Source organism: Solanum lycopersicum, chromosome 3, assembly GCF_036512215.1.
Source record: "Solanum lycopersicum chromosome 3, SLM_r2.1".
NCBI lineage: Eukaryota > Viridiplantae > Streptophyta > Magnoliopsida > Solanales > Solanaceae > Solanum > Solanum lycopersicum.
The window spans coordinates 58,012,513-58,025,652 of record NC_090802.1 but is presented as its reverse complement, the minus strand read 5'-3'; the positions used below and the strand labels follow the sequence as shown (position 1 = coordinate 58,025,652).

Here is a 13,140-nt window from a genome sequence, read left to right as displayed (position 1 = left end):
TTAAAAATGTCTATTAAGCTTTATAAGTAATTTCTAGCCACATGAATGTAAAATATTTTTATTACTCATTTTAGATTACAAATTTTAAAAATCTTTTTTTTTCCAATCTTCATTCTGTCAAATAAAACTAACTCATATAAATTAGAATAGATAAAATAACAAGTTAGAATTAATAATAAAACTTGTATATATTTGAACAACTTGAAGATTTAGCGTCACAGCATTTTTGGAGAACTTTCTTAAATTAAGATGACATCCTGCATAGGGGAAGGCCCAACGGGCCAGAATTATAACATTCTGTGGGCCTTTTAGCCCAAAGTTTTATAACGAGTAGATTTTTGAATGTAGATCCAACAGCTCTTTCCCTCCTCTCACAACGGAAAAAAAATAAAATTTCGACACTAGGGTTTCCAAAAATTGATTGACTGATTCTTCTAATCGCTTTTGGTGATCTGCAAATTCGATAGTTGAAAGAGCCGATTCATATTCCTGAACTAGATTTGAAGGTGACGGTTTCTCCATTTTTTTACTTCTTAAGCTTAGTCGGACCATTTTAGGTTAAATTTTACTTTTGTCATTACTGGGTAAAACAGTTCATGGCAACCATAGTTTACTTATGAATTTGAAGATCAGTTGGTTATGTTCTTTCGCTGGGAGTAAGTGTTGAGAAGACGGATTAAGAAAATTGAGGGAAATAACTTTGAATTACTGTACTGAAGAGTAATTTATGTATGCACGTACTGTTATGCCAAAGATGTAATGTTTCGAAATGAAAGGGTTATAAATTTTGGTTTCATTGTAGCTGTTCATACTGGGGACCTATTTTTCTTTTTGAGTTTTAATTTGTGTTGTCAATTTGTTTAACATAGTAAGTCGCTGTGCTAGTAGAATAAAAAAGAGAAAGCTTACATTGAACCTACTCCACAAGAATGGTGTGGGATTTTGGTTGTAATCCAATTTTGTGAAATTGTAGCTCACAGCTACTCTTTGTCTTCCTAACTATGTTTGTGTTTACTGTTTGATTTTCATTTCTTTTAAACTGAATTGTGTCTTGAATCTTGATTATGCTTTACTCTGTTCATGTATAGGAGCCTATCAGCTTCATGTAGATAGTTCTCCAAAGAAAATTTGTCACCAGTAGGCTTTTTATTTCATTGGGTTGGTCTCTGGACAATCAACTTCGTTATGTAGCAAACACTTATACTGGTTGTTTTACTGAATGTTTCCATTAGTTTTATGCTGTTCTCAGTTCAGTTTAGTGGATACATCCACTTTTACATGTTGTTAATGTGTTGTACAATGTCCTTGCATTAGATTAAGGCAGTAGGCTCTCATATGATTTTTTTTGAATTATTTTTAACCTAATGTAAAGGTGCTTCTAACACGAGATTTCTTCTTCCAGGTTTGTTCTGCTCTTTGTATTAAAACATGGAGAAAACAGATGCCGTAATTGCTGAAGAAGGAGTTGTGGATGTAAAAAATCAGACAGAGAAGTCAAGTGTTCTATCTCCTTTACCCTTGCAGAAGAGGGGGGACTCTGGAGTTGCAACAGAATTTTCATCTTTGACACCAGCGAGAAAGAATGAGCAATCACACATTGCCCATGAAATAGATACTGCTGAGCTTCCTGAAAAGTCTGCTCCTCCTCAAGCTAGATTACAAGTTTATCCATGTAATGTTTTCTAACTCTAACAGTGAGTATGTATTGATCTTCAGATACAGAAACTTGTCAGAGTTATTTGATCGCATTCTTTGCTCGCTGAGGTTGCTTAATCTACGAAAACGGGCGCCTACTTTTCAGAACGTGTCCAGTCAGGTTGAAGTACTGACAGGAAGGTAGCTGGGTGGTTTCCAACCTCATCTTCTCATTACTATTTTTTCTTGACTATCTTATCAGAATGGATTTCCTTTTATATCTGTTCTATTCTCAAAATCTCTGTCCTGCATGTGGTAATTGATGATTGGTCTTACCTCTGCAATTTTTTCTTGATGGTGACAGCTCTCTATCTGGTTATTATTCTTGAGAAAATCAAAACAAAAAGTGTCCTGAAGCTAGTAAAACATGTTATCATTACATGAATGATATAACCTTCTTCAAGCCCTTGTACATATCTCTTCTTTTAGAATCATCCAATCCATGTTTTTGGATCAATGCCTTGAAGCATCGAGTTTTTGTTAATAACAATTTGAAACTGTTAATTGTCATTTGTTTCAAAACCAGGTGAATTTTGTTTCACCAAACATCATTCTCTAATAGTGTGGTTGAAAAAAAAAAACTTCCAACACTTTTTGGAAACAAATGCCACCTAAATCCGTTCATTGAACTTTCATTAGTCTAAAGAATCTTTTCTGATTCATCTCTCAATTAGTATTATTAGTGAGACACATAATATGCGTTGCTGCGGAATAGTAAATCTTTGGTGTTGCAAATAGCAACATTTACTGAAAAGAAAAGCTTGGGAGGTACTTGCTTTTAATCTGTGAAAAATTGTGATTTTCAAAGGAACTAGAGCATTATGTATATTACAGTTGTTTGTTGACTGAGCCACGTGACTGGGATGCCTGATGTTTGTTCTATTACCAAGACCAACTAGCTCACTTGTAAGCATTGGCGGGTCAAGGAGATCCCTTTGGTTTGTTAGTTGTTTTACACAGATTTTCCCGTTAAATTATAAAAAGTTGTAGGAAGTAAATTATTATGACTTTCTTTTGTGATACTTTGTCCTGCTTTTGTTGGAAACATATGGATTTTATGAAACTGAGCTTTGGAAGGGTGGTAAAGTGGGTTCAAATTTGCCTAGAACTGAGACGTAGTGTTGATGTGGATTTTATGAGGTTGCAAGTGCTATCAGTTTCAATTCATTAGTAAATCTACTGTCCACTAATTGCATCCATAAAATGTATCATATACGAGTATATTGGTATCATCATCATTCTCAGTCGATAGTTGGAACATATTTCAACAATTAAGTTTATATTCCGCTACTTCCTTTTGTCAGAAAATTCACACACAAGCATCTCGCACAGATAAAGTACATAGTTCCTGAAGCCATCCAGATAGATAAACTACTTGTACATGATGCGAAGACCATGTGTATGAAGCCAGATGTTAATATTACCTTGCATTTTGATGTTGTGGAAGATCACCAAGAACACTCGAAGTTTATGACCCTCAACAGTCTTTTTGCATCCAGGCTTATGAATTTTTTCCGCAAACATGCTCAGGTAATGACCCTTAAAGTTTTGTTATTTGACTATTTCCGGAAGAATTCTTCAAATTAGTCTTGACGCGATTAGGAATTGGATATGTGGAATCTGGTGCTTCAGTAAACAGTTGTATCTAATTGAAAAATACCCTACTTATTTTTCTTTGGTTCCACGTGTGCATAGAATTTTTCTCCTCTGATGCATGAAAAAGTTGCTGTTTCATAACCAGATAAAGCTAATTGATCAAAAATATTTATCGCAATGTCACATAATTTCTGTTGCTGATTTATTAGGTTCTTATTGGGTATTTTATGAGGAGCTATTGTTGCAAAGGATTTCTTTATTTGGATGGATATGAGTTGTCTTAATCCTGAACAGTGTTTATAATTCTGTGTATTAGGTTTTGGTCTTGCTATAACACTTTCTTGAAATAATTTGCTCTTTAAGTTGTTTTTTGAAGCTTAGAATGAGTGGTATCACACTATTTGGAAGTCAAGACACAGATCATACATCTTTATTTGTGCAACTAAGTTGATTACATCATATATATATATACTCTGAGATTTTCATTTTCTAATGTAAGCAGGATTGTGACATTCCTGAAGCCATACTTCCTGACCCTTTTAACCAAAGATGCCTCACTAGCAATGCAGACTTGCCTTTGGATTTATCAAGTTCTCGTGAATCCAAATCATTATCATCATCCCATCTCTGTCCATCCTTCAGTCCACGCTTTTCTCGGCAAACGGCTTTTGCAAAAATAGATCAGTTCTCGGTACCTTTGTCCACATGCTCACCTTGTGAGTCTGAGTGTACATTGAATCGGGAACTTGGCTCTAAAAGGACATCTCCTGAGTTATCCAAATCTTCTATCAACCTGAACAATGTTGAAGAGTGCCAACCTATACCTGGTTGTAGTTTGGTTGAAAATGAAAGAACTCCTCAGAAGATTCTGCCTGAGAGTGAAATAATGCTTGAAACACCTGCTCAACCAACACCAAAGAGATCGGTTCCAATTACTGAAGACAAGCACAAGAAAATGACAGATCAAGAGTCTGTTGTTCTGAATTTAACTGTCAAAAGGTCATTAGATTTTTCCACATTGGCTGGCGAAGAGATGTCTTCAGATTTGATTTCTGGAAGTATAGAACAACATCATGACCTTAACACAGAAAAGAAGACTATGTCAAAGGAAGATCATGTTGATGCTGATATATGCCCTAATGAGGTACCATTTATTACCTGGAGAAGTTCTTAGATGTTCTTACATTTAGTTAAGCCACAAAGAATCTTCTGATATTAATGTGCGCACTCAATAGCTTACCCAGGGATTACCTGTGTTTCTCTTCACTCATTTAGTCTCTAAATGGTGACATACACTATCTTTGACTAGTTTAAGATATTTTTTTTCTTTAATGCTGTAGTCAATTTTTGCTGTCAAGATATTTCCTTCCGCTCTCTTTTGTATAAGCTGCTAAGTAATATGCTAATTTGGGCATCAATTTTCTGGTTGGCTATTTGGTATTAGTAGAAGTATCTTGTTGCGCATCTATGGGTGTGATTTACTGGTCAAAACATTGGAGTTAATACTTTCGTGCAAAGTAAAAGAAGGGTAAGGTTTAGTGATTTAGGTGGAATCTTTTTAAATATCAATTTTAGGCAGAATCAAGTCCCTGGTACTGGATCAATAACTTACCCCCTCCCCGCAAACAATATGTGATGGCTCACAAAAGTCACGTACAAGAACAGCCAGAGATAAGTAATAGAAAGTAGCAAGTGAAAACACTATTGCCTTGTGACAAGAAAGTGAGAACACTATTAAATGGTGGATACATCAGTTTTCATACAATGATAATATGTTGATATAAGTTTCCCCAATGTTTAAGTGGTATTCTAAGGTGAAGAACCCACACATGGTTCTCTACAGAAAAAAATTCCAATTATATATACATAAGTTTTCATTCATCTTAGACACCCCTGGTTAAATGGGATTGCCATCATTCAGGTGTATGATTGAGTTGCTTTATGTCTACTTAGCATATATTCAAAGGTGAAAAGGAAATCGAAAAGTTGCCTCAACATTTTTCACTTGCTTTATTGATATGTTTACCATGAAATTAATTGTGAATCTTCTGGGTAGGTTCAGAAAAAGAGTTGCTCCTTTAGCAAGGAAGAGAAGATTTATCAAAGTCATTTAACTGCAGTCCGGCAGGAATCCTTCAGTTTATCCGATCTCGTTCGTCTTATTCACCGCATTTTTCAATCTGTTGGCTGTCGATCAATGACTAAAGTGGAACTTGTTCACAAGATCATAGTGCATGACTTTGATATTGATGAGAACAGTATGGTCAAAAGCTGTATCCATTTTTTTCTAATTTTTGCCGACTGATTTTCATCTTCTTTATGATAGAGTTAAATGTATTTTGTCTTCATGTAGTTGATGTGGAAGGGCAGATAGAACTTCTTGAAAGGTTAGTTCCAGATTGGCTCTCTAAGGAGTCTGCTTCCACTGGAGACCTTCTGTACAGGTATCTATGGTGTAAAACATTGTACTGGATTTTGTTCTGATATTACTATGTGAAGGAGCATGGTGTGGTGGGATTTTTTTTTCTGTTTTAGAGGGGTCTCAGGATCAGTCTCCACAGGGATTTTCTCAACAGAATCTAATTTTCCACTGATATTTAGGTGATTTCATGCGCAGACGCTTATCCTTGAAAATCTTTATCCATATTATATTGTTGAAATTTGGTTTTTAAAAGGTAGGGTCAATGTTGTTGCATTGATAGTTGCTCAATGGCTTGGTAACAGCACTTCAGCTGCTGTTTCCTGGTATCTGTTTTGCACAAACCTTTTAGTTATTCACCCTGTGAAGAGAGAAACGAGACTAAGATTTTGTTGATTTGTTGGTTAACAATGTTTAAGAGGGCTCCTTATATGGAGTTTGAGAGGAAACAAGGAAGTTTCCTACTCTTTGAAATTCGGATGCCTAGTCAATTGTCATATAATAATGACTTTCAACAATTACAAAGTTATAAAAATATTCTATAAGTAATTTTAATGATTCGCTTGGAGTTTTAACTCTTCTTGATTGACATTTAAGCTATCATTAAATTCTAGCACTATCATTATGGTCAAGGATTGTCGTGGAGAGACAACCATAAACCAATAAACATTGGATACTGTTCACTTGAATAACTTTTTATAGTTAAGAGTAGCATTAACTTTTGGAGAATGTTAATTTGCATGACTCCTTTTGGTGGAGAAAATAATTGTTAATTTGCATGACTTTTTTTGGTGAACATGATTGTTTTTTTCTGGGTGCAGTATCAAGAAAGCGTCGGACTTGAACTCTGTCTGCGAAAGGGTTGTAGGTGTATGATGGTTCAAGGTTTGTATCCATGCACTGCTATTGTTATAAAGAAAAAAATTGCATTGCTATACTCACTTACAAATAGAAGGGGGAACACAAACTATCCCAACGCTTAGATGTGCTGTGAAGACTCTTTGATGCTTTTCTCTGCGAGCATGTGATGATTTATCATTTTCTTTCAGAGTATATACGAGAATTTGATGCATTCATGGAGTATTGAAGACAAGGGAGGGTGATGGTTATGTCTACAACAATGTAGCGAGTGCATAGATTAGTATTGTATTTTTTTCTAAAGTAGAGAGTATCAATGATGATTGCAAGAGCAGGTTGTTTGCATTTAAGATGCAGAAGATTTGTTGTATATCATTGCTCAAGTAATTGATTGATTGATTGATCAACATTTTCTTCTCGTCATATTGCCTTTTACTCCTTCCTACATGAAAAATTTACATTTTGTTCTTTCTTATACTTGCACAAAATTTTCTAATATGTACTTTTATCAATCATATTATAAATGAAGATTGCCAAATTTACATGGCGATGCTAAAAAAAAGAAAGAAGTTTTTACTAAAAATGCATATAGGAAACTACGGCTATTACATAATTTAACTATGCCCTCAATCGTCTCCTCCTCCTCCTGCTTCTTCTTCTCCTCCAAATTCTTCTCCTTCAAATGCTTCTTCTTCATCTTCAAATTCTCCTCCTTCATCTTCAAATGCTTCTTCCTCTGATGATGATGATGATGATGAGGATGATTCTTCTTCAATGGGAATACCTGGACAAAATTATATACAAAATTTGAGAAGAATAAGAATTATTTTAACTTGTTTCAAGTATAAAATCAGTCCTACAAATTAGAAAACACCACCAAAGTCATACACAATATTTTTATGAAAATGTCCATTCGCCCAGTTGACATATAAATTTGGAAGGAAACATCACACGAACTAAAATAATTGAATTGAAACTAACTGGTACCTTCGATGATAAATCTTTTAATATCATTCAAATTTTCAGCAATATACTCCTGTTTATCAACCGCTACATCATTGTCGGGTGTGCTATGGACAGAAGCTAACGTTGGATGGTAGCAATACATGCGAGCATTGAATCTGTTCAACGCTGCAACATTTTGGTACGTGTTGGTATTAGTATCATACTCGTATAGATCATAATGCCGTGCCTGGGGATTCTGTACCAGAAAAGACACACACTTGCTATCGATCCAGACTGGACAGCCATTCAAACTGCCTTGCTCATTTAAAACAAAGTTGTCCATAGTGCGGGGAGCCATCCAACATCTGTTTACACTGTCAAAATTAGCAATGACTATGCACGTTCTGAAAATGCATACAAGGGTAAGTAAACCTCGCGCTGTCCCTATCCATAAATCCTGACCACTGAAAATTTTACCATAATCCCTGTCCAGAAACTCAGGACGGTCAATTAGTGTAGCCTCTTCTCTCTTAGTATCAAATGCTAGAACACTACCGTCCTTTCTGAGCCAGTACAGAGAATCACCCCAATAAACATGTGGACTACCAACACAAAATGATACAAAAGGAGTCCTCAGTTGGATTTCGCGCCACATGCCTGGTTGCTGTGATGAAAGTAGGCGAAACTTGTAGAACAAGTTGGAATTTTCCTCCAACTTACTGATGGTTACCAATTTGTAGCGATCTGCTTTCGGGTACTCAACCGCGAGGCCAGTCCTTTCAATATTGTTATTTGGCAAAGCATTTGGGTATGGTATTAATTGGTGCTCTCCAGTAATGGGATTGAAAACACAGTAACGACTAACTATTTCAAAGTCAATGAGAATGAGACCATTACATGAGGCCAAAATATCAACTTCATCGGGTATAGTCGACACAGATTGAGTGATTGGGTCTAAGGAGATTTTGTAGAAACTATTTCGTTCTGACCACCCATTATACACTGTATAGATGAGTTGTGTAGAAGAGTCTTTATAACGTTTGGACAAAATTTGGGCAAACTCAGCATCATGAGAAATCAAATTTCTAACTTCCGTTGATAGAAGTTTATATTGAACAATTACTTTCAAAGGCATACGGGACATAATCACTCTAAGAACATCGACATCAGGTTTTGAAGTATTTGCCATATTTTCTTCCTTCACATTAGTTTGTGTAAACAAAATGTCATATTTATAACCAAAAGGCTGAAGGTTTCATTCTTTTATGAAAGGATATGTCCTTTCAGTTTCCAACCGTTCTTTTTTGAATCCAACTTCTACGTAACTGTTACCGCCTGTGCAATAATAGTCAGTTTGAATTATTTGGGTTCTTTTGGAAATTGAAATTTTACACGAAACTTTTATCTTTTACAAAAACACCCTCTATAGTAGTTGTTAAGATTATATTGCATAATTCTTTACGTGAATATTATGAAAGTAATGATATGGTTGTTGATGAAAATGATAAACAATCGGCTTAGGGTAACAAAATCATTTGTTTTATCTACTTCATGATGTATGGAATGATGCTTGTACTCACTCCAAACTACTACATTGATCTAGTGTCATGGGCACTACTTGTTATTTGTTGCAACGAAGATCCAATTGACTTGTAATACAAACTTATGGTCAGTTTTGATAGTTTTTTTTAACATTTATGGGTTTAAATCATATTTATCTAAAAAAGTGAAATATATTTTCCAAATATTTGACTAAACACATGGTCAAATTTTCTCCCAAAATAATATTTACCAAGAATATTTGGAAATGTATGACCAAACAGTAGCGAAGTAATAAGAAATCTGATCCTATCTTAGTTCTTCTGCTTACCAAATAGACAGAAGGTAAGCATTCTTACCAAGTAGGCAGAATTTAAACCATTGTAGATCAAATCCTATGCTTTCACTTATAGCTTGGTGCCTCAATCTGCCCTTTGTAGAATTTTTCTCTTATTAGTGTCAACTTACTGTAAACTTGTGTCATGGTCAATCTGTCTCTTGGGGATTCAGCTGAACATGCAACACCGATCTCGAGTATGCCAACCAAGCATTCCATCTGTTCTTTCTTGATATTGCCCCAGTATTCTTCGAGGCAGGTTGCTTTACTCATCTCATCTTGAAAAGCTGTTTTGTCTAGAATCTCCGTAACTTTCTCTGGCAATGCTGTTTCGACAAAGTGGTGGAGGGTAGAGCTTGCTTGGAACAAAGTGTCTGTGGGTCTTCTTCCAGTGAATATCTCCAATATTAGGATACCAAAACTGTACATGTCTCCTACAATGGAGACCTTACTACCCATGCCGTATTCTGCAACAAGCAAATTGATCAGCTTATAAATAAACCACTATTGTCATATATATATTCATAGTTTTTGTTTACATATAAACATTACCTGGAGCTGCATAGCCAATGGTTCCTAGAACTCCAAGTGAGCTAAACTGATGTAGAACCGATTCATTACTGAATTCAGGAACGAGTCTCACCAAACCAAAATCACCCAAATGAGCGGTGAGATCTTCGTCAAGAAGAATGTTCTGTGGTTTTATATCACAGTGAATCATGGGTGTTTGGCACTCATGATGAAGATAATGAAGTGCAGAGGCCACATCTATTATGATGTTCATTCTCTGAAGTATGGTCAAGCTACTCTTCTCATGCATCTCATTTTCTGGATGTAGCCATTCGTCCAAGTTCCCTTTTGGCATGAACTGAAAGACTAAAGCTTTAAAGTCATTTCCGTTGAAATCAGAACTTGAGCATACACTGATGACCTTGACAAGGTTCCGGTGCCTTATGTTTCTCAATGCTTGGCATTCTGCTAAGAAGCTTTTTGAAGCACCTTCATGCTGGAGTTTGAGTACCTTCACAGCAACGACCGTTCCATCAGAGGGAAAAGTTCCCTTATAAACAGTTCCAAAACTGCCAGAGCCAATAAGATTTTCAGAAGAAAATCCACCTGTTGCAGTGCGGAGCTCTTCATACGAAATATTGGGGTAGAAATGCGCAGATTTAGACCTATCTTCCGGTGCTGGTTGATTGTTCAAATTTCTTCTCCAACAAAGGAAAACTAATAACAAGGATAGGATTGAAAATGAAGCAGCAAAAACAATTGTCAAAATAAACTTGAGAGCAAGCACATGCTTCTTCCGTGTCTTTTGATAAACACAAGACTGTAAATGAAGCTCTTGAATCCCACCACAAAGCTTGGAGTTTCCACTTAATACATCTGCGCTCAAATTTGAAAATATTCCGGTGACAGGAACCTCACCCTCTAGATTGTTAAAAGATAAGTTCAAGTAGTGTAAAGAAGTAAGATTTGCAATAAAGTGAGGGATTGGCCCTGATAGGTTATTTAGGGAAAGATCCAAGGATTGGAGATCTGGCAGATCTTCTAAATTGGGAATGGTTCCTTGGAGAGAGTTTCCCTTCATATAAATCTCCCCCAATGCCAAGCATTTTCCAAGTGTTTGTGGAATCATACCCGAAAGGTTGTTGTGAGAAAAATCAAGGTAAGTAAGATGACTCCAGTTACCAATATACACCGGTAACTCACCAGTCAAAGAGTTATAAGATGCTAAAATATCTGTGAGGGATGAGAGCGCAAAAAGTTGTTGTGGTATAGTTCCTGTCAGATTGTTTTCAGAAAATCCTAATCTTAGCAGTTGGTTACAGTTTCCCAATGTTGAAGGTATGTTACCCTCTAACCTGTTAAGTCCCAAATAAAGATAGACGAGTTCAGTGAGGTTTCCTATTGAAAAAGGGATTACCCCTGTCAAGAGATTGTTACCCAAGTTGAGAGCTCCCAAGTTTATAACTCTTCCAATAGAATCTGGAATACTACCTATAAAATTGTTGGAGCCAATGTCGAGTAGATTCAAATTCACCAGGTTTGATATCTCCCTTGGTATGCTTCCACCAATTCTGTTTTCGGAGAAAAGTAAGCGTTGTAACTGGCTAGAAAGGTTGCCTACTGAATGGGGTAATGTACCTCCAAACTGATTGCTTCCAAAATGGAGCATTTGTAGGCTGCTGCAGTTGGTAAGAGAATTTACAAAGTCAAGGTCATCATGCTTACCATATCCAAGACGATTACTCCAAACATTGAGCCACAACAAATTCCGCAAGTTACCAAAACTCTTAGGTATATTTCCAGTGAAATTGTTTACAGGAAAATCAAGCTCTAGCAACTTGGAAGCATTGGCCAAAGAGGATGGTATGGAACCAATGAATTGACAGTTTGCCAAGTAAAGTATCTGGAGATTAGGGAAATAGTTGCCTAAATCGGATCTGAGATTACCAGAAAAGTTGTTAAGGGAAAGTGATATAAGTTCCAGGGATGACAAATTGTACAATGGAGGAGGGAACTCCCCAGATAAGCTATTTACTGACAGTCCAAGAAGCCTCAACTTGGTTAATCGAGCTAAAGAAGCTGTCACTTCTCCCTCTAGATTGTTGTACGATAAATACAGCTCCTCTAGAGATGTAAGATTTCCAATAGAACCTGGAATGATTCCTGTCAGGTTGTTATTTCTGAGGTACAATTTCACTAACTTCGTTAAAGATCCAACTTGGTAAGGAATCTTTCCCACTAGAGTGTTTTGTTCCAGGACAAGGCTCTTGAGTTTCACACAATGTGATAGATTAACTGGAATTTCTCCTGTTAGATAGTTAAAACTCAAATTCAGGTATTGAAGCCTTGGCAGCCTGCCGAGTTGTTGAGGAATTTTGTCATGGAAGGCATTTTCTGCAAGGTCAAGAGAATTGAGAAAAGAGAGATTTCCAAGATGATCTGAGATAGTACCTGCCAGCCTCAGCCCTTTGAGATTCAAACGGATGACTCTTACGTGTCTCAGGCCACATTTTACTCCAGTCCACTGACAGAAAGGAACAGAATCATTCCAAGAGACAAAAACTCTTGATGGATCCTCAGTTATTTGGGACTTGAATCCAAGTAAGGCAAGTTTATCAGTTTCATTGCCAAGAAAAGCAGCTGATGCAGCATGTTGGAGAGAAAATGAGAATAAGAACACAAGAAACACAGCATGGATAGCTAGAAAGGCGTGGAAATTAAAACTCGCTACGAAAACTTCCATTTTGGAAATGTCAAGAAGCAAAAGAGGATACCCCTTGTAAATGGTATTTTTTTTTGTAACTTTTAAGCCATCACCATCACAGCTTAGAGCATCAATACATGACATAAAAACAACGAATTTGGTGCTTGATTCACCTAATCTTTTCTTTATAATATGCAGCAAGAATTATTCAGCTCTTGAAAAAGTCACAAACTTCTGGTGCAAGGTAAGGACATATCAACTAATCTTTTTCTTAATCAAGAGTTGGGCTGACTAACCGTAGAACTGTTCTATTTGAGTCAACTCCCCATCTTTTCTCTATAAATTCACTGATTCAATATAGGATATACTGGAGTTCCTATATTTCTCATTCCACATGAAAGACCCCTTTCTCACATCAGTGGCGATGGATCCTTTGGTCTTCTTATATAGACTTGGGAAATGTTCCCCGCTTTTGAGGTTGAGTTAGCCCTGGTGCTATATCTATCACCCCTGTCATATATTTGATGCAGCCCTTGT

General features: G+C 36.3%; 3 protein-coding genes across 6 annotated transcripts; 1 reads left to right on the top strand and 2 right to left on the bottom strand.

Annotated features, from left to right (window-relative positions):
• The first annotated feature begins 323 nt into the window (after positions 1-323).
• On the top strand, positions 324-6,975 carry LOC101254874 (CDT1-like protein a, chloroplastic). Of its 4 annotated transcripts, none has more exons than XM_010319250.4 (9): positions 324-506; positions 1,403-1,634; positions 1,717-1,836; positions 3,000-3,225; positions 3,794-4,435; positions 5,348-5,549; positions 5,645-5,735; positions 6,532-6,595; positions 6,760-6,975. In XM_010319250.4, exons 2-8 carry the CDS (start codon positions 1,429-1,431, stop codon positions 6,584-6,586), a joined length of 1,542 nt encoding a protein of 513 aa, XP_010317552.1. In that variant the 5' UTR covers positions 324-506; positions 1,403-1,428; the 3' UTR covers positions 6,587-6,595; positions 6,760-6,975. The 4 variants fall into 4 exon arrangements, with proteins under 4 accessions (XP_010317552.1, XP_069151309.1, XP_010317553.1 ...); XM_069295208.1 differs by having other exon boundaries at positions 353-506; positions 5,354-5,549; XM_010319251.4 differs by having other exon boundaries at positions 368-506; positions 3,791-4,435; positions 5,354-5,549.
• A 146-nt stretch (positions 6,976-7,121) lies between these two features.
• Positions 7,122-8,730, bottom strand: LOC104646136 (putative F-box/kelch-repeat protein At1g20790). Its single transcript, XM_010319259.4, has 2 exons — positions 7,556-8,730; positions 7,122-7,352 (listed from the first exon to the last, which is right to left on the bottom strand). The coding sequence occupies exons 1-2, from the start codon at positions 8,700-8,702 to the stop codon at positions 7,195-7,197; spliced, it is 1,305 nt and encodes a 434-aa protein (XP_010317561.1). The 5' UTR covers positions 8,703-8,730; the 3' UTR covers positions 7,122-7,194.
• A 552-nt stretch (positions 8,731-9,282) lies between these two features.
• Positions 9,283-12,716, bottom strand: LOC101258336 (putative receptor-like protein kinase At3g47110). The gene is made up of 2 exons (XM_004234293.5): positions 9,942-12,716; positions 9,283-9,856 (listed from the first exon to the last, which is right to left on the bottom strand). Exons 1-2 carry the CDS (start codon positions 12,640-12,642, stop codon positions 9,456-9,458), a joined length of 3,102 nt encoding a protein of 1,033 aa, XP_004234341.1. The 5' UTR covers positions 12,643-12,716; the 3' UTR covers positions 9,283-9,455.
• Positions 12,717-13,140: the final 424 nt, after the last annotated feature.

Coding starts and splice junctions, on each gene's coding strand:
- LOC101254874 (XM_010319249.4), top strand. CDS start 1,429: ATGGAGAAAACAGATGCCGTAATTGCTGAAGAAGGAGTTGTGGATGTA. Junction 1,837..2,999: donor GTTGAAGTACTGACAGGAAG/GTAGCTGGGTGG, acceptor TCCTTTTGTCAG/AAAATTCACACACAAGCATC. Junction 5,550..5,644: donor CTTTGATATTGATGAGAACA/GTATGGTCAAAA, acceptor GTCTTCATGTAG/TTGATGTGGAAGGGCAGATA.
- LOC104646136 (XM_010319259.4), bottom strand. CDS start 8,702: ATGGCAAATACTTCAAAACCTGATGTCGATGTTCTTAGAGTGATTATG. Junction 7,353..7,555: donor TAAAAGATTTATCATCGAAG/GTACCAGTTAGT, acceptor AATTTTGTCCAG/GTATTCCCATTGAAGAAGAA.
- LOC101258336 (XM_004234293.5), bottom strand. CDS start 12,642: ATGGAAGTTTTCGTAGCGAGTTTTAATTTCCACGCCTTTCTAGCTATC. Junction 9,857..9,941: donor CATTGGCTATGCAGCTCCAG/GTAATGTTTATA, acceptor TGCTTGTTGCAG/AATACGGCATGGGTAGTAAG.